Here is a 21,626-nt window from a genome sequence, read left to right on the forward strand (position 1 = left end):
TTGTCCTAGCAGTGGTACTACAGTATTGCTTTCTACAACGGCGGAGGAGTAACTACATTACATTACAATAGGGGATGTTTACATAATTAAACTTCCGGCTCTGTGGAATATTTTTTATTCTAGAAAAGTTCTGATTTTTAACTATTCCTACAAACTCTGAACGATTAACCAAATAAAATATAAGTATCCCTCCCGTTCCGCGCTTTGCTGCAAAGCAAAAACAGAATTCTTTCCCTGTTTAAAATGGATTCCCGGTCTTCGAAATTCGTGGACTCCGAACATGACGTCATTCACTGAGTCGTCATGATTGACAAGCGGGGTTGGCGAGATACGTGCTCTGCAATTGGATAACGTAAGCATTCAATCATCTGTATATTCGCATATCGATTGGTTGGGGTGAACTTTCGGTCCGCCCCTCGTCTTCTGCTTACCCCCTATTCTAACCTCCGGTGCTGCATGGAGGGCCGAATGTAAATTTGGGGAAGGCAAATATATTTATATACAAGCCTAGCGATTACGCCAGCGAACTAAACGGAGTCACTGGGGTCAGCATATACGTTACGAAAAGGTAAACCCGATAAGAATGTCTCAGCGCGTCAGTACGAATGTTTATTCAGGCATGGAGTTCTTTGTTAATGGTAATCGTGTTGCATTTACGTGGGGCGCTGTCCACATTGCAGCTTAAGTCAAGAACCTTGGCGCATCTGTTCGTCTCACGTTGCGAGCGCGTGTGTACCTTATCTAGGAGTGACGTACCCGCGAGACGTGGCGACATTTTTAAAACGCTGCTAACAGTTTCCTTTTTGGTCCATTTCAGTCACAATGTTTATTTGCGTAGCGTTACTGAAGTTTCCAATAGTAGAAATCGAATCGGCAAAGCAGTAACGTAAGAGATGTTCGACCTTCACACTGCACGTGTTGTCTGAGATGACTGCAGCATGTTCGGTTCAAAACGAAAGGGCTGCGATTGAAATGGTTACCCATCGAGTCGTGTGCCTGAATACGACGGGTTTCACTTCCCGGCAATTTTGTTTCTAAAATACAGGAATGACTTGGGTATCGAAGTGGCGTACTTAAACTGTCCATCCCTTGGTTCATTTTTTTTCCACCCATAAGCGAAAATACCACCCTCTACACGCGTATTCATGATTATTATTTACGTAACGCTGACGTCCGTGCTTTATAGCCATTTTCTAGTTTTAATCTCTATATTATTAACATTCTGCGTCTTCTGGTGTTTGGAATCGGGACGAACGCTTATTCAGAAATTTCATAGAATTACAGCCAATTTTCCGCCTGTCTTAAATTGCATATCTATTTGGAGGAAGTCAGACAGCTCAGATCCCTATAGCGATGGACAGACAGACCTCCAGCTCGTCACAGTGTACATAACGGGACAGTTTATAGAGTTTTCAGTTAATCTGTCGAGGTTCGAGATTTGGGAGGACAATCAACGCAGGCACAGGGGCAGACTGTGCAAACTCTACACTGGAGATTTGAAACCAGGGTTCTGTTGCTGAGAGGCAGCAGTGCTAACCACTGTGCCAACATGGTGTATTTAATGTCATATTGTAAATTTCATGATTGCAGACACCGTGCTTAAAGTGTCTGTTTTATGATTATATTTATGAGTATACGGTATCTATCCGGCTAGTCAAGAAAACACATTTTCGTTTGTAAAGCATTGGCATGTGAACTTGCCACATCTTGGTTGAAATCACTTTTCCTTAAAATTGGTTAGTTTTGGAAGATGTTACCCCGGTTCTGAATCACAGGGATCGACTTCTGACAAGGTGGCATTCAGTTATCATGCTGACTAACAGTGCCACATGCACATGCGTAAACTATGTTCAATTTGCCTGACATGTAGCGTTTGGGATAATAGATGAAAAACCATTGAGGGGGGGAACACACAGAGAATAGTCAGTCTGCTGGACCTGGGAGGTTGCAGTGCTTACTAATATGCCTACATGGCATCTTTTAATATGTTATACTCTTCATTTCACCAACACAGACCCCTTTCTTAAAGAGTATTTTTTAGGATTATTATAATATACCTCATGTCTCCATAGGTTGAAATGGTTAGTCAAAATACATATTTTCCCTTGTAAAGTATTGGCATGTGAACTTGCAATATCTTGGTTGAAATCTCTTTTCCTTAAGGTTGGTTAATTATGGAAACTGTTACTGGAATTCTAGGTTGCAGGGATCAACCACTGACAAGGTGGTATCCATTTAACATGCTAGTTTGCAGTGCTGTACACCCATCCACATGCTTACCCATACAGGGCCAATTAGCCTACTGTGTACATTTTGAGATCAGATAGGAAAATCAAAGTTTCAGAAAGAAAACCCAAACAGTCAAGAGGGAGAACATGCAATATGAGACCACACAGAGAGTGGACAGGCTCCTGGAGCTGTGAGGATGCACTGTTTTATCACTTTGCCTCAAAATTGTTAGCTTTACCATAGTGGTTTGTTGTAAAGCCATCTTATCTTAAGAAACCTAGTTTCAAACCACAGTGTAATGTACCAAGGTAGTGTATAGATGGTATGACAATAACGCCCACTTTGCTTAACTTTATATTCCACTTTCATGGCAGGTACTTGGCAAAATCTCTGTGTAATTTATACCTTGGGGAAAATAGAAATAATTTAGGAGAATCGTGAAGGAAATATAACTATAAGGAACTGACTCGTTATGTGACCTATAATTTGTGTCACATTCTTAGTGACAGTGACACCATTTAAGGTATAGTTCGGGTGAGATTAAATATTTAAGTCATTATTTTGCTTTGTAAGGGTGAGGGATTTGAAGATTTAGGCACAAATCTTTTATAATAAAAAATAGTTTTCCAGAGTTGTATTTTGTGAATATCCATCTATTCGTTGTTAGGCCAGCTTAATCAAACTGTGTAACAAAGCCAGCGACTATGTTGGTGGCATTGTGCACAAGTCAAGAATCAGCTTTGAGGAGAAGTGTATATCTACTATCAATAATACAGGTCCAGTTTAAAATCACAAAGTAAACTAACACACAGCTAAGAAAGTGGGATGAAACCAGTGTACCCTTTGAAAGTGAATACAACCACAGGGAAAATATACATGTTACACAGAGAAAGTGACAAGGCTGGAATTTATATTCTAGTTTGCTAGATATATGATGTAGTAGTACTAACATCTGTAATACCATGTGGCACGTAATATGCTTAAAATACATAACAGGAATCATGGTGTTGCAGTGATTAGGGCTGCTGCTTTACTGGTCCACCCTGGGTTTTAATCCAGCACCTGGTTACTGCTTGTACATGTTCTACCTCTCCATTAGTGGGTTTTTCTATGCAGTTTGGTTTTCGTCCTGCATTCTAAAAATGTGTGTATTAGTTGAAGTTGCTGTTCAAAGTAGCCACGTGGATGTTTACACAGGTCGACCCAGTGATGAACTAGTGCCCTGTCCTGGGTTGGTCTTTGCTTTATGCTGTTGTCTGCCATGATCCTAAATTGGATCAAGAGGTTTGATAATGAAATGTTTTCAACAGGCCCAAATTAATTGAAAATAATACATTCAAACAAGAAATGTATAGTTAGTGTTTATATTTATTATTATTACTACCCGTTATTTCACCAACCTGCATATCGCTGGAAGTGCTGAGGTGGAATTTTAATGGGTAGAATACTGGCCAACTCCATACCTGTGATACTCCAGCTGGGAATTTAATTATGGGATCAGTTGTTGTAAGGCAGCATTCCCAGTAGTGTGCCAGCAGCTTTAGAGTTAAGTTGTTATAATACCTTAAGCCAGTGGTAGTAACACCTGGATCTCATCTTTTGATGATTCTTTATATATATATATATATATATATATATATATATATATATATATATATATATGACATTGTAAATTGTCTGCACATTTGACAAAAGCAGTCTATGTGTGGTTGGCACAATGGTTCATGGGTGAAACAGTGCGCGCTGATGCTGTATGGAATTTCCATATTCTCCCAGTATCTGCATGTTTTTCCTGTGTACCCTGGTTTTGCTCCATCATTTTCATAAATGTGTAGATTAGGTTAATTTGCTGTGGTGTTTGGGAGGGAGGGAGTGAGTAAGTGTGTGTGAATGGGCCCTGTGATGGAATAGAACCCTCTCCAGGGTTACTTACTGTTGTGCTATTTTCAGAGCCACCAGAGATCCATTGTTTCTGAGTTGGGGATGATAGTAATACAGTGTATTTCATAAAATCCTGAACTGAAAACCTTGAGGGACATTTGGTGGTAAAATAATGCCATCTATTTAGTGTATAACCTTTTCTATCTGACTGTAGGGTACAGGGTGTCTCATACATTGCTAGATCTAGAAAAGTGGCCTAACAGGCTATAACTTGCATTCTGATAATCTGTCTCATGATTCTTACAGGCAGAAAAATGGGCTGCTGTTTCCCCAGTTAGGAATAGTACAGTAGTGTGATAATGATTTTATTCTTCATAGTCCAAAACTTCACCCAATTTAAGATGCTTATTTTTTTGTTTTAATCGTAATGTGTTGCTTTGCAAATATTGTTATAGTATGAAGAAGTAACTTTAAGGTAGTACATTGTTTATCTAAATGTTGGTATTAGGACATTGGCAGCAAGACAAGTGAAATTACAGTGCTATACAGTACACCCTGGGATGCTTATTTGAGCACTTTATGGCATTTATGGTGATGACAGTACTACATGCTGTTAGTGAGGGATTTCTTTCAGTAGAGGATTCCTGAGCTTTCTGCCTTTTTATTTGATCCAAAAGTATTCATAATGACTCCAAAAAGCAATTGTTCTCTCCTACATCTCCAACTAAAGGTGATTGTCACATTATATGACTTTTTCAATAGTCATTCACACACTTCATTTATATAATCTGTGCGATTCGTACCAGTCGTGTAGTTTGATGTACCCAATGACTCAATCCAACCGTCTATTACTCCTCTCAAAAGATCAAAAAAAGTTTGACTGTTGTGTATGTATGAGAGCATACAACTAATGCGCAGTGTAGATAATGCAGAATAAACAACCTGGGTATTTTGGACGCGAGACACAAGAGAGACAGACTTTGGCTCCATTGGGCAGCATGTTATTGGCAATCAGAAAAAGGGGAGAGCTTGTGATACTTTGGAAATGTGAAACTGTGCTGGAAAATTGTTACATTGTCCTCTAATTTGGTATTCTCTCTGACAAGAAGTTGTGCAGTGTGACATTGTCTCAAGTTTTCCACAATGCCCCACAATGATTTTGAAGTGTGTGAATATTTATTGTGGTACCCAGAATGTTAACTGAATGCCATAGTATTAATAGCTTGTCTTGTTTCTTAGTGAGGACCAATTTTTGAGACATATGGAGAGTGGTCACAATACACTAAAGCTGATGTCACATTATACAAGTCCAAGTCGTTGATTGTCATATTTGCCTGTGGAAGTAGCTAATCTCTTAATTGGGCCATGTCAGTTTGCATGACTGTGTCACATTTAGTTGCTTGTGGACCTTCCAGCACAGTTATGCTCTCCCATTTTTGTGTTGGCCACTAACATGCTGCCTAATGGAGTCAACACTGTACAAAGTGTTAACAGGTATGGCGAGTTCAACTGCAGTCTTAGCCTTTTTTTTCACTATAGTAAACTATTTTTCATAATGTAAACTTTATTCCTGTGACCTTTGAATATAGTGCTAAGCATACTATCGCCACACTGTTAAAATGTAATATTCCTTTGCCTTTGAATACAATGTGGTTTGCTAAAAGGCCAAGTAGCCATATACATGTACAGCCGCATCTCAATAAATCAGAATATCATGGAAAAGTTAATTTATTTCAGTAATTCAATCAAAAAGTGAAACTCCTATATAGATTCATTATACACAGAGTGATATATTTCAGGCATTTATTTCTTTTCATATTGCTAATTTATTTCAGTAATTCAATTCAAAAAGTGAAACTCCTATATAGATTCATTACACACAGTGATATATTTCGGGCATCTATTTCTTTTCATAATGCTGATGTTGGCTTATAGCTAATGAAAACCAAAATACAGTATCTCAGAAAATTTGGATATTGTGAAAAAGTTCAATATTGTAGACTCATGATGTCCCACTCCACTCAGCTAATTAACCCAAAACACCTGCAGTGGTGTCCTGAGCCTTTAAATGGTCTCTCAGTCTGTTTCAGTAGGCCTCACAATCATGGGAAAGACTGCTGACTTGACAGTTGTCCAGAAGACAGTCATTGACACCCTCCACAAGGAGGGTAAGCCACAAAAGGTCATTGCTAAAGAAGCTGGCTGTTCACAGAGTGTTGTATCCAAACATATTAATGTAAAGTTGAGTGGAAGGAAAAAATGTGGCAGAAAAAGGTGCACAAGCAACAGGGATAACCGCAGCCTTGAGAGGATTGTGAAGCACAGAATTTGGGGAAGATTTGCAAGGAGTGGACTGCAGCTGGGTTCGGTGCTTTAAGAGCCACCACACATAGACGTATCCAGGACATGGGCTACAACTGTCACAGCATTCCTTGTGTCAAGGCACTTCTGAACCAGAGACAACGTCAGAAGTGTCTTACCTGGGCTAAGGAGAAAATTGACCGGACTGTTGCTCAGTGGTCCAAAGTCCTCTTTTCAGATGAGTCAGTTTGCATTTCATTTGGAAATCAAGGTTCCAGCGTCTGGAGGAAAAGTGGAGAGGCATAGAATCCAAGTTGCTTGAGGGTCAGTGATGATTTGGGGGAGCCTTGTCATCTGCTGGTGTTGGTCCGCTGTGTTTTATCAAGTCCAAAGTTGGCGCAGCTGTCTACCAGGAAATTTTAGAGCACTTCATGCTTCCCTCTGCTAACAAGCTTTATGGAGATGCGGATTTAATTCTCCAGCAGGACTTGGCACCTGCCCACACTGCCAAAAGTACAAATACCAGGTTTAATGACCATGGTATCACTGTTCTTGATTGGCCAGCAAACACACCTGACCTAAACCCCATAGAGAATCTATCAAGAGGAAGATGAGAGACACCAGGCCCACCAATGCAGACGAGCTGAAGGCCGCGATCAAAGTATCCTGGTCTTCCATAACACCTCAGCAGTCCCACAGGCTGATCGCCTCCGTGCCACGCAGCATTGATGCAGTAATACATGCAAAAGGAGTGCAGACCAAGTATTGAGTTTGTACATGGGCATACTTTTCAGTAGGCCAACATTTCTGTTTTAAAAATAATTTTTTTTAACTGGTCTTATGTAATATTCTAATTTTCTGAGATACTGAATTTTGAGTTTTCATTACCTGTAAGCCATAATCAGCAAAATGAAAAGAGATAAGCCCTTGAAATATAATTGTGCGTAAAGAACCTATGAGTTTTACTTTTTTAATTAAATTACAGAAATTAATTAACTTTTAGATGATACTCTATTGAGGTGCATATATAATTATATATATAATATACTTGTGTGTGTGTGTGTGTGTGTGTGTGTGTGTGTGTGTTTGTATATATAATATAAAATACGTACACTCATATATTTGGCTAAGTCATTTGTTAGTAGGCAATGGCCACAGATTTATGCTAGTATTTGTGCTTTTAGTGAAGGAGCCATTCATTATTTGCTCTGCCTATGCGATGCAAAATATACTGTAGTTTCCTCAGTCACTAAATATTCTGGTGTATTTGGGTCATGCTGCAGTAATTGGGTCTTTTAGATATTGACATCTGCTTACTGTATGAAAAGCTGTTGCAGAAATGTGCATTTGTGCTATTTGCAATGTCTGTATGTTGATTGCTGTCAGCTAAAATCCTGCTCAGCAAGCATAGTGCCGATAGTGATTTTGTGCTTCACACTGGTTGTCACTTCTTTGAGCGTCTGTTGTCAGCAGCTGCAGCCTGTTTTGCTCAGTTCTCTCATCACATATAATATCTTATTTGGATTGTTTTTGTACCTCTTCATCATCAAACAATAAACAGACAGAAGTTCTTTCCCCATAGACACATCTACTAGTTGGCACTATTTAATAAAAGAATTTTTTTTTTTCATTTTTAAACATTTACAATACACAGCTGTTTTTACCAAATGCTACATATGATGATATTCTCCTAATATTCTCCCAATTGCTATCTAAATGACTGTTTCTTACTTAAATTGCCTGCCTGTTGAATACTGCACAATAATTTTTAAAAAGCATTGCTTGTGACGGGATGGGCACAATGACGCAATTTTCTGAGATTCTGGTTCATTGATCCATCCTCCGAGTTTCAAATCCTGTGCTACTGGCGTGGGGTTTGTCGTGTTCTCTGTTTCTCGGTGCCTTCCCCATCCCAAAGATGTGAAGTTTAGGTGAATTGCTAATTCTAAATTGGGCTTGTATCATAGTGGATGTGTGGGCTCTGTGATGGACTTATGCAAATTGGTTTTATGTGGACCATAAATTGCATTTAAGTGGGTTTGAGACTATTACATTGTGTTCTGATACTTTCAACAGTTCTAAAGATTATTTGGAAAATTTCCTTAACACACATTTCCCAAAGGTCTGAATGTCAGATATTGGCTGCATTTCCCTTTGTTGGTCAAAATGGGCATATAAGGTGTAAAATCTATATATATAAAAATGGAATGGGTGGGTCGTCGGGTGGGCCTTTTTTTCATTCCGTCGTTTTTTCGACGTTTTGAAAATGTAGAATGATTATTTGATTTTTTTGTTTTTATTTGATCGTGTCTATGTAGCCGCCGTCGTAATAAAGTATCGCTAAAATCGTCATTTATCGTAATTTATTTTTGATGTATAACGTCGCCGTCGTCGAGGTCAGTGATACCAGTGCAAAAAATCTGCTTACGGTTGAAAGACACGCCCTACTCACTGGACAGTTAAAAACACCAATCAAACTAACGATGACATCAAGTATTACCCAATCAAAAGTAGGAAAGGAGGCATCTTCATAAAATGCGTGTGGGATGATTTGCATGAGACGCTGCTTTAAAAAAAAAAATGATAAAAAAAATACGGGATAAATCCCATCCAGTATTGATTCAAAACGGGACGCGCAATTTCATTCTCAAACGCGGCACGATTCCGTATTTTAAAGGACGGGTGGCAACCCTACAGTGCCAGGTAACCACCCATACAATCACAATGTGATTCAGACTAGGAATGCAATGAATGTAATTACCCCGATCTACATACAAGGCGAAAGTCTTGCAACATTCAAAGATGATGGTTTGGGATAAGTACACCATACAACATAAAAGAGCTTATGAAGCCTTGAACCGAAAAAAGCAACATCTCAGAGATCGTAAAAAAAAAAATAGGAGCTAATGTCGTTTTACTCGCTGTACATTTTACTCAAACATTACCAGTTATTTCACGAGGGAGAGCAGCACATCAACTCAACGCGTGTTTAAAATCCATGCTTCTCCCACGCTCGGTTATATGTCGCGTGTTCTCGGGTAGGTGCACCAAAAAATGTATACATTTAAGCATGTAATGGGCAAACAAAAAATGAGGTATACCCAAAGGCACAGCAGTAGTACTTAATGTAACTTTACTTCTTAAATGTTAATGTTTTACTGTTTAATAATTTATACGCTTCTTATATGTTGTTCAAATTCTTTTATCAAAATACCACTGACAGCACAATGCACGATAACATCGAGTTAATACACCATACGCATCCGCCCACGGCTGCCCTGCTGTGCGCAGATAGGACTTAATTGTACAATAAAATAAAATAAAGATAAAAAGACTAAAACAATCATCACCCATAAAGCGGATAGTAGACGTGACGTACTATATGTGTACCACATTTCAACTGTATAGGTGCAACGGTTTGCGAGCTACAGGTCATTTAAAATCCTGGACAGACACACAAATTGCCACGGTAGCAAATTACAGAAGAAGATTTTACTGTTTAATAATTTACGAGCTGTATATACCCGGCGTTGCCCGGGGCAGAAGTAACCTAATCGGTCAAACACTTACATATATACCAAAGTAAACCTAATCGGTCAAACAGTTACATATATAAAAAAACCGAACCTAATCGGACAAACAGCTTCATATATACAGAAGCGAACCTAATCGGACAAACAGCTAATCTATATACATAAGCAAACCTAATTGGTCAAACAGTTACATAAATACAAAAGCAAACCTAATCGATCAAACAGCTTCATATATACAGAAGCGAACCTAATTGGTCAAACAGTTATGCATGTGCAGAATGATTTTACAAACATTATGCGTGTTAACAATCATTAAAAAGAAAAGATTAAGGAACTGTTCTTCTATATGTGATGAAGCCACTAATAAGACAGATTTTTTTCAGGACCCAGCTGTTTCATAACTAAACTACTGCCACCCCAAAGTAATGCCTAATAGTGGTTTTTGGGGTAGCTGTGGAATAAAAAGGGTGTTTTTTAGTCAGTAAGAATCTGACACTACCCTTCAGTACGGGCTGAAGGGTGCCTATGTAAGGTTTTACATCCTTCCCGTATGGGAAAAAAAAACATACTAAACTTTTTTTTCATCATTACAGATAATCTCAGTCAAATCGAAGTACGCATTCTCAATTTATTTTTATCTAATTTTTACTTTTTCACAAAGCCATCCCATGCCAATTTGTATGAATAAACTTTTGCTAGAGAGTTAGCAAAAGTTTATTCATGCACATATTTTAATACGGATAATCTATCTCTAATCAAGGTTCTCATTTTCATTCTAATTTAAAATAATAATAGATACTCATTTTTTTCTTCTGTTTTAGAAAAACCAATCTATGCCACCTACGTCTTCGTCAAGTCAGCTTCATCCAGCTTCATCACATATAGAAGAAGAGTTCCTCAATCTTTTCTTTTTAATGATTGTTAACACGCATAATCTTTGTAAAATTATTCTGCACATGCATAACTGTTTGACCAATTAGGTTCGCTTCTGTATATATGAAGCTGTTTCATCGATTAGGTTTGCTTTTGTATTTATGTAACTGTTTGACCAATTAGGTTTGCTTATGTATATAGATTAGCTGTTTGTCCGATTAGGTTCGCTTCTGTATATATGAAGCTGTTTATCCGATTAGGTTCGCTTTTTTTATATATGTAACTGTTTGACCGATTAGGTTTACTTTGGTATATATGTAAGTGTTTGACCGATTAGGTTACTTCTGCCCCGGGCAACGCCGGGTATATACAGCTCGTTTGAATAAAAGAAGGAAAACCATAATTTTCTTGGTATATGTGCTTTCATTTCTTGTTTTCTTTTACGTGAGGATGACATTCTGGCACAGTGACGAGCAGTGGGCTTAAATTCAGACTCGATTACTATGTAAACATTTCACATTTGCTTGTAGTAACAGGTGTTGCATGCAGTGAGGCTGAGAGGGAGCCACGGCAAAGAGAAGTCATATCACAAGTGAAGAGTGACAGATTTACATCTGGCTAATGAACATCTTCTTTAGTTGTGCGGTAGAACTGCTAACATCTCATCCCTGTGTCCTTGATTTGCATTTTACTTTTACCACCTTAGTAGCACTGCCCTGAGCAATTAATTTATCACCAGTAACGACTGGGGACTTGTTCTGAGATTGGTCAGGGAGGGGTCAGATATAACTGAAAGAAAACGTGCAGCAAATCTGAGAGGGAAGCTCACTATTGTATAACAAAATGCTTCATCTAGCTGCTGATTCAGCAGCTGGCAGAGGGGAGTTTTCCCTTTAGCCTGGTTTGGTGAGGCTGACTGCTTGTTACTCCTACATCTTGGAATTCACTTTTCGGGGGGTGGGGACGACTAGAAAGAAAGAGGGACTGTCACGCTGAGTGATTCTTTGCTGGTAACTGTGTGTCACTGTATCCTCTGGTCTTCATTACACATTCCAAACACACTCATTAATGTAGAGGTCTAAATCTGCTAGATGTATGAGTATGTATGTGGCCTATAACCCCAGTTACATTTAGTTTTTCTCTTTTGCACCCTGACTCCCACTGAACCAAAATTTGGACTAAATGGGTCCTGAAAGTGGATGGTTTTTCATATATCTTTTAGGTGCATATTTCAAACTGTGATGTTGTTTTTATTTTATTGATTGTGTTGTTTAAAGATTTTAATTTAATTTTCCTGTTTACACTTTATTCCAGATTTTCCATAAACTTTTCACCCATCTTAGTTGTATGTTGTACATTTGTAGGGACTGATTAAAATGAGATAGCTCTTAACTCTAGTCCCTTATTACGTGCATGCTTGGAAACAGCAGCGTGCTCCCCAAAACTTATCTTAGTTTTGATTAATTTACAATTATGTGCTTTACAAAATTCTTACCACTTCTCTCCCATTAATGTAAAGTTAAAATGTGCATCAAACCTAACTGTAGCATAGCGTCTGACCAATTTATTTTAAAATTTAATTTACAGTGGTTAACACAGCTGCTTCACGGATTCTGTATTCTGGGTTTATATCCTACGTTGAGTTATTTCTGTGAATGAGTGGGCTCTGTAATGGAGTGCTGTGTTGTCTGGGAGTGATTGCAGCCTTTCAGCTAGTGTTGTTGAAATCGGCTACTGCCCCTAAGCCACTGTCCTACCCACTACCCTAAATTAGTTTAAATAGGTTTGAGAATTTTATGTTTGTTTGTGTCTTAATCATTGTATAGATGACTCCTTAATGTTAATCTGACTGAAAACAATAAGAGTAAACATAATCTGATCTCGTAATGGGAGCCCAGCTTTAATACTGGATAAGCTGGTCAATTTCTTGAAAGAATAATTGGAGGAAACACATTTAGTGTATTAAAGTCAGTTACTTACAGTTAAATAGACTGGTGATATAAGTGTTTTCCTCAGTCAATTCTCCAGTTTCCTAGGTTATTAACTTTTAACATTGCATTTCTGACCATTGGAGTTAAATATTAACCTTTCTTTAAAACTTTAGATCTTCAGTTAGAGGATTCCTACTTTCCTAACATTTATAAAACAGAAGTATTTTTAGATCGTTTTTACTACTATTGTTGCTGCATGGTGTACAGCAAAGACACCGGCAATGTCAAGGTTTTGGAATCATCCATCTTGACTGTTGTCTACTTGGTCTAAATATGAATCCATCACCTGCTATATTTAGACAGGTTATGATAAAAGTGTTTTTGACTATTTTCAGTTTGAAGACATATTTTGTCCTTCCATATCATTACATGGCCTTGTTCTCAGTGGTCACCAACATCTGTCAAATTGTGCAATGAATTACTCAACAGCATCTTTTTTGCTGTTTTACATTGCCATCTGTTCTTGTCTTAGAGCTGTTTGCATTTGAGACAGTAAACACCTATTCTGTTCTGACCTGTTTTAAAGGACATCTTAAACCAGGGTAATTGTACCTGGTTCTATACATTTTCATTTCATCATAATCGGTAGAAGCCAGTCTTTTTTTTTATTTATGACTTGTTACCACTTCTGTTCTTTTCCTAATATTGTATTGAAAAAGACACTTTCACAGGTGTAAACAGAACCTAGTCAGTAGCTGGCTTCACATTTCGCAACTGGTTATAAAAAAGAAGCAATTAAAATCCCTGCAGCTGCTCAAGACAAGGAAGCAATTAAGGGTTCTGAATGTTGACCTAAAATTTAGCCAGAAAAAGTTTTATTAGCAGCAAAATCAGCTGAAGCGAAAATGTGTACCCTGCACAGCCCTCCTGGAACTTGGCACGGCATTCCTGGTTAAAAATGGGGGTCTTTAAAGGGATACTCCATTAATTTTTTTTTTATGTTTTTTTCCTTTTTTATTAATCTTTTACCAATTGGGTTTTGTAGTTATGGCCGAGAAAACGTTTAATCTTATGGATTTTATGGAGAATGGAAATAAACATTTTTATGACATAATACAAGCCATAGGTGGCCAATGCTGTGCAGTGGCAAAGGATAGCAAAAATGTCCATGGAGGAGAGGAAAAAAATCATGTTATGTTACATAATCTACATGTCAGTTATGTACTTGTATGCTTCCAGCATGTAAAACACTCACATTATTTGTTAAAAAAACTGGTTCACACCCTAAACAGTAAACACAGTTCACATGGAATTGAGCTTTTTAACTGAAAATCTGCCTCTACCACTCATTCATTGGCCAAGAGTCCTGTCTGCAATTCTAAAACTCAGTCCCATGTGAATTGTATTTTCTTGTTTATGATGTGTGCTGATTTTTTTTTTCTGAAAGTAATGGTATTTTAGGAAAAAATGTGTTTTTGCAAAATGGGAGTGTATTACTGGATAACTAACATGTGGATCAAGCAACACAAGTAACCTGAGACCCCCCCTTCCCAACCAAATGGGCATTTTTCACATAGTTTGCCATTGTACTGCATTGGTCACTGTTGGCTTCTATCATGTCATATTTTTAATCTCTATTTTCCACAAAAACCTGAGAACATTTTTTTTTCCATTCTTCACTACAAAACACATGGAGTAAGTGTAATATAATAAAATCATTTTTGGGTGGAGTATTCCTTTCAAGCAGCGATTGATCGTATTTCTGTTTATGGATGTCATTTAGAAATCAGTGGTTTTTAAATGTTATGTCATTTATATTCCTTTTTTTCTCTATTGTCAATGTGAGTTCAAAGTTTTAACTTATAATTTAGTGTCAGAATTATTTTTTATTACACTTAGACATCTTTGGATTTATCTACCAGAATGTATAGTTTTTGTCAATTGAAAAAAAAAATTGTTGCATATTTTCAAGTACACTGTATTTCCACTGGTGTGATCATGCATGTTTTGAGTGTGGATTTCTGTAAGCCCTCCGAAGTTCTCCTATTATGAAATAAGCTCAGATCTCTAGGGTATTTTAGAGTGTTTGTTGAGTTTGGAGTGAACATATTTAAACATTCTTTTTGAAAGGTATTTGGAGAAAAAAACGAAAGCAAAGACATATTTTGACTGTATTTACAGGAAAATAACTTAAAAAACACAAATGTTTTTACTCTTTATACAAGGTGCAAACTTTAGTCAGTATGATGTATTTTGCATTGTTGAGTTCACTGTGCTCATTCAGCATTTATACTACACCTGCAGTAAATATATAATGAGCACAAACATTTGTCTTGATCGCTGATCCCCAGTTGGTTAGGCTCTAGAAACTCAAACTTGTGGCATATAAAAAACATACACAACCCAGGTGGGACACAGATAGTTCCAGCTCTAGTTTTCCTTGGAGGTGAAGAGATCCTCTGAGAGAGGTGGCCTTCTTTTATGTACCTATCTCATCAAGAGTCATGTTTTCTTGCAAAATTCAGACTGGTGTTACTTGTCATTTTGTAACTTCAATAATGTGTTTATTAAAAACAAAAACATGGGGTAAATTTGAATCAGATTTTTAATATCTTTAAATAAAATATTCAATCTGATATCTAAGAAAACGTTTCCAATTCCTCCAGATAAAATAAAAATGTTGCGTCCTGAAAAGGTTTCCAATTCCTCCAGATAAAATAAAAATGTTGTGTCCTGAGATGTTTGAGAATTCTAGAAATCAGACTTGTCCTTAATTAGTTCCCTATAGTTTCCTTCTGTTACATTCTCAACCTCGCTGTTAACTTTAGTATTTCAAGGTGGTTTCTCCACCGCTGAGCTGACCTATTGGGTTTCACCACAGTTGATATCTAGGAAAATATGGCCAATGAATTTCCCTTCCAAGTGGTTTATAAAATTTACCGTTTTGACTTAGCTGTGAACAGAGCTCTTAAATTATCATTTAGAATGAAGCAGCAAGGATTAAGAGCAGAGAGTATTATTTATGGCTAAAACCCTCAACATTTATAAGTCTATAGCTAGTTCACTGTCTGGAGTTACCAAAATTTGATTATTTTTAGGATCATCTAATAAGGCTATGCACCACCAAAATGCAAATGATTCAGTTTCACTCAGGTCATACAAATATATTCATGAGACATTTTGAAGATAACATTTGATGACACATTACATTTAGTTCATTAACTTTCTAACACCCTATTAAATGCAAGTACACATTATTTAGTATTAATATTGGTAGATATGTTAAATATTTTAACTTGTTTAACCTCATCACATGCTGGGTTTTGTTTCTAAATGTTAGAGCTTTCATTAGTGGTGCTCAATTTAAATGACACTTCACAAACATAATTACTTTTGTTTTTAAATTTCCTATTGTGTCACAGAGATGCACTATGCCAATAGTTGACAAATTAAAAGAGGCCCTGAAGCCTGGCCGGAAAGACTCGACGGATGATGGGGACCTCAGTAAACTGCTTGCAGCTTCTGCCAAGAAGGTACTGCTACAGAAGATTGAATTTGAACCAGCTACCAAGGGGTTCAGCTACCAGTTAGAGAGCCTCAAAAGCAAGTATGTTATCCTTAACCCGAAACAAGAGGGGGCCACTGGACAGAAGGAATGTGACCAGATAGTGGCAAAGAAACAAGGTAGGTAATTTTAAAAACATCCCTTTTTGTTTACAGTGGAAAGCTACAAATTAATTTCTTGACATTTTACTATATCTATATTTGTAGTGTTTTTTTTTTTTTTTTTTTTTTGGTAGTACAGATTCATGTACATCATTAGTTATAATATTAAACTAAAGTGTAGCTAGGATTTTTTTTTTTTTAATTGATAAATTATGCAGAAGTGTTTCACAGCTAATTAATGTATTTTATGGCTTGTTTGTTTGTACTTTGCAGATTTTGAATATACATGTGGTACAGTTAATGATGGCATCCCTGCTCCTCAAAAGATGCTTTTTCCAGGAAACAAGCTGACCCTTAAATGGGAACGGGTTTATCGAGTTGGAGCAGGCCTCCACAACTTGGGGAATACATGCTTTCTCAATGCCACTATCCAATGTCTCACATACACCCCACCGCTTGCGAACTATCTTTTATCCAAGGAGCACAGCAGACAATGTAAGTTTGCCTTCTAACACTCTTGTAACTCACCCAAGGGTAATGGAATCCCATTGCTGTTTTGCATTATCATATATGGCTGTTTTGAAAAGTAATCATCTGCACTATACACAATAAATACTTGCTACAGTATAAATAATATAGTAATAGAATTAGTATACAGTAATCCCTCGCTATATCGCGCTTCGACTTTCGCGGCTTGACTCTATCGCGGATTTTATATGTATATCGCGGATTTTATATGTAAGCATATTTAAATATATATCGCAGATTTTTTGCTGGTTCGCGGATTTCTGCGGACAATGGGTCTTTTAATTTCTGGTACACGCTTCCTCGGTTAGTTTGCCCAGTTGATTTCATACAAGGGACGCTATTGGCAGATGGCTGAGAAGCTACCCAACCACAGCGCGTATTATGTATTAAATAAAACTCCTCAAATATATTGTGAGCACGGGGGCTGTTCGCACCCCTAGAGGACACGGCCGCTCCTCAAAAAACGCTGAAAGATTACCTTCACAGCGCTCCCTTCTTTGCTGGGCTTACATGTGGCTGCTTTGCAAGCGATATGCTTCCCGCATGGTGCTTCGCATACTTAAAAGATCAAACAGCACGTATTGATTTTTGATTGTTTGCTTTCCTCTCTCTCCCTCGCTCTGACGGAGGGGGTGTGAGCAGAGGGACTGTTCGCATACTGGCCTAGAGGATACGGACGCTCCTCTAAAAAATGCTGAAAAATGCTTTCTTCCTTCCTTGCAGCTACTTTGTCCGGCGGTGCTTCGCATACTTAAAAGCCAAACAGCCCTATTGATTTTTGACTGTTTGCTTTTTCTCTCTCTCTCTCTGACACGCACTCCTTTGAAGAGGAAGATATGTTTGCATTCTTTTAATTGTGAGACGGAACTGTCTTCTCTGTCTTGTCGTGGAGCACAGTTTAAACTTTTGAAAAAGAGACAAATGTTTGTTTGCAGTGTTTGAATAACGTTACTGTCTCTCTACAACCTCCTGTGTTTCTGTGCAAATCTGTGACCCAAGCATGACAATATAAAAATAACCATATAAACATATGGTTTCTACTTCGCGGATTTTCACCTTTCGTGGGGGGGTCTGGAACGCAACCCCCGCGATGGAGGAGGGATTACTGTAGTTCAGTGGAAGAAACTAGAGTTCTTTTTGAAAATTGGGACATTCTTCAGCTATTGAGTTTAAAATGTTATATACTTCAATTTCATGTTCAGCGTACATAATTTCAAAACTGTTACGTTTTGGTAAGGAGGTTTCTCTAACAAAAACTTTTAGCCCAGTTGAGAAGCACCAATATTTACTCCATCATGTAACATGTCGTTCTTAGTTGACTTTCCCAGTTGTCAGTTTCTACACTCCAGCTGAAGATTCTGAATTGTTCAACAACTTTGTTTTTTCTTTTTTAAAAGTATATTTTTTCCATTTCATAGGCAGTGGCTATTTGCCAGTGTAGTTGGACAATCTGGGAGAAAAGATGTACTGTAGTGTGTGCTGATGATTGAGGAAGTTTGTGAGATCTGTAAATAAGAGACCTTTTGTGTGAAGTTTTTGAAAAAACAAGTTATTTATTTTTAGTTGATCAAGTAACCATATGCAGCAATGTAACTCAAGTAACATACATACTGTAGCAAATTTATACATTGGTGTTTTTATCTGTTTGCCACCCAGTGCTGCCAGAGTTGGCTGCAATTTCCCCCATGCTAAACTAGATATGTGGCTTTGAAGGTTGGGAGAATAGATGTTTGTGAACATGTACTCATTTTTTTTCTTTCCCAGTCCATTCTTTTCCATGAAGCAGATTTTCACCCTAATTTTAATATTTATTTCAGGTCAGCAATCTGGGTTTTGTATGATTTGTATCATGCAAAACCATTTGACCCAGGCATTTGCAAACAATGGCAATGCAATCAAGCCAGTTTCCTTCATCCGAGATTTGAAAAGTAAGAATGGAAATATATATATATTAAATGTATCCTTTTCTTCTGAGTAGTTCTATTATATTCATGTGTGCTTTAATATTGTATATACACACTAATATATATATTCCTCAAAAATATATTCACTCTTCCTTTGTATAACATTTATCTATAAATCTAACACAAACAGTATTTTTTAAATATTATGTCATGTCTTTTTTTCCCTTCAGTTAAACTTTGGTAGTTTTGAGATTATTTTCCTTTATTGCCTTTTTTTTAAATGATGTAGAGATTTTATGCTAATAATATTTACTATTATCCACTATGTATTTTTCTTCTGTATAAATTTCCCAGTGTAAATGCCAAAGGCCTATTTTAATGTTTTAGCAACCAGGGCTGTGGAGTCGGAGACAATTTTGGGTACTTGGAGTTGAAGTCTGCAAAAATGTACTGACTCCTAATAAATTTAAATTGTAATGAAAAAAAAATACAGCAAGTTCAGGTGTCCCATTTTACAAACAATAGTCACAATTAAGTACTTCTCTGATGTAAGAATAAAGCCCAGTGTATAGTTGTGTTACTACTAGTGTGAAGTTCATCTGAGATATTGTACAACCTGATTTTCACATATTGTAATCTGGATTACAGTATATTACAAAAAGTGTTTTCATTTTATTTCAGATATAATGTGTTTAACAAGTTTATTTGAGTGTAAACAAGTGTAATGATGTAGGTGGAGGTGTGTGCTATGGCCTGATGTGTGTTCAGGGGTTCTCGTCTTTTGTTTAAACTGACTAATACAGTAGAGAGTCAGCTTCCTAGCCAGTAGTTTTGTGGTTAAATGACATGTATGTTGCCTTCTTTCAATTACATGGAATATACATTAGCATATTAAATACAGAGGAGTCGGAGTTGGGGAGTCGGAGTCAGAAGTACCGGAAACTAAGGAGTCGGAGTCAAAGGATTTATCTACCGACTCCACAGCCCTGTTAGCAACTTCAATATTACTGGATATACACTGACTCTAAAGCTGATGCCACATTACACGACATTTTATTGTGGGGCATGCCGGACTTGCTGGTCTTATTACTGGGCCATATCAATTTACATAACTGAAAATCACTGGTGAATGTTACATGTAGCAATCATGCCCCCATCTTCCGGCTTAATTGTGCTCACCCCTTTTTCTGACAGCCAGTAACATTGTGCATGACAGAGCTGTGGCTGTACAAAAGGTCAACAGGTACATCCTGTCATAGTACATAAAACATGAGATATCAGACAAAAAAAGCCTCTTCTGTTTGTAAGGTCTAACATCTTTGATCTTTATTTCACATTGCTGCATTCTATGCAATGCGCTTCCAGATGTGCATTCACTGGTTGTCGCCTTTCCTGCACACACAACCTCCACTATAACTAAAGACAAATTTTTTTTTTTTTTTTTTTTTTTTGAGCAAGTCGCAGGGCATGTCACATTACGTGACCAACTTAATGGGTGTGTGACCCCAACTGCCCCTGACGTGCTAAGATCATGAAAGTGAACACTGGAAAAGTCTCATGTTACATAGCCTTAAAGTAGTTGCAAATGGTACACACAAGCAAGTGACTATTTGATTTAAATCTGATATTTGTTAATACATTCAGCAGCATTCTTATTGTCCCAGAAGTGAATTTGCTGTATGCATAGACCATAACAAAAAAATAAACAATGTAGACTAGTTTTAAAACTTGAGTAATTCATGCATTCTCAGTTTAATTAATTTTGGAGTATTAGAACAATTTGAACAGAGCAGGCAATTTAATACAACATCAAATCATGTTTCAGGTTCCCAAAATGTACAGTGCCAATATTTCTTTAACAGCATTTTAGTGGTGCCTGCTTTATGCCCAAGGTCAGCAGATTTGTTTTTTTTGCATTCACTGTTTGATTCTTTTTGTGTAACGCTTATGGCTTCAAAAAATAAAGTGGAATATAGTATTGGATTTAGACATTATAGTGGAGCAACCAAAAAAAATCATAAAATTCAGGAACACTGATCCTCTTTATGGTTGAATAATTCAATAAGGAGAACGAACTCATGCAAGAAAAATAGCATCAACTCAGATGTTTATAATAGGATTAACCTGGAGAACAATATTGCTAATAATGCAAAGTTGACCTTAAAATGTCAGCTGTCTTTCCATTCAAACATTGAAATAACAAGGAGTAAGTGAAGTGCATTAAGAACAATAAAATAGCAAATGCGTATTGTTTTTAGCATTTTCACCAGTCAAAAAGTCAAGTAATGTGGCCAATAGCTACAGGAAATATTTAATTATTCAACAATTTGGAGATTGTAGAGTATTACAGAGCTAAAAGTACTAAAAACAAATCCATAGGCTGATTTGCTTAGATACTGTTTAGGTATAATAAACCATGGCATCTTGTTTTCCATGATCAATATAGCCCTTAGAAATTCTTGAATACACACACACACTGCACCAGCCAATGTTTATAGATGGATGAATTCTAATATGCTACATCCAGCTCAAGTGTGTTAAGACAGGCAACAAAGAATTTAAAAAAATAATCAAACATTTTACTTTTTATGAGGAACCTGTAAAACATTTGAGAAAAGAGAATCTGCCTGTCCTTTCAGAAAGCTTTTTGTAAGATACTGCGTAAGAGACAAACTCCTTAAATTACACAGTTTTAAGGAGGCATATATAAATGAAAACGGAATTTGCTCAAATAGTACAAAGAGTTATGGTGCAAGATTGTCAAAAATCTAGTGGACAAG

General features: G+C 37.1%; 1 protein-coding gene across 2 annotated transcripts in view; it reads left to right on the top strand.

Annotated features, from left to right (window-relative positions):
- The window catches only part of usp36 (ubiquitin specific peptidase 36), a 49,507-nt gene that overhangs the window by 4,384 nt on the left and 23,497 nt on the right, over window positions 1-21,626 (top strand). Inside the window, exons 1-4 of one of the 2 annotated variants that reach the window (XM_028820061.2) lie at window positions 422-568; window positions 16,171-16,432; window positions 16,688-16,909; window positions 18,760-18,870. In XM_028820061.2, the coding sequence (XP_028675894.1) occupies window positions 16,180-16,432; window positions 16,688-16,909; window positions 18,760-18,870 (586 nt within the window). In that variant the 5' untranslated portion in view covers window positions 422-568; window positions 16,171-16,179. Of the gene's footprint in view, window positions 1-421; window positions 569-16,170; window positions 16,433-16,687; window positions 16,910-18,759; window positions 18,871-21,626 lie in introns of those variants that run through there. The other variant, XM_028820062.2, reaches the window with a different exon arrangement.

Source organism: Erpetoichthys calabaricus, chromosome 14 (genome assembly GCF_900747795.2).
Source record: "Erpetoichthys calabaricus chromosome 14, fErpCal1.3, whole genome shotgun sequence".
Classification (NCBI taxonomy): Eukaryota; Metazoa; Chordata; class Cladistia; order Polypteriformes; family Polypteridae; genus Erpetoichthys; species Erpetoichthys calabaricus.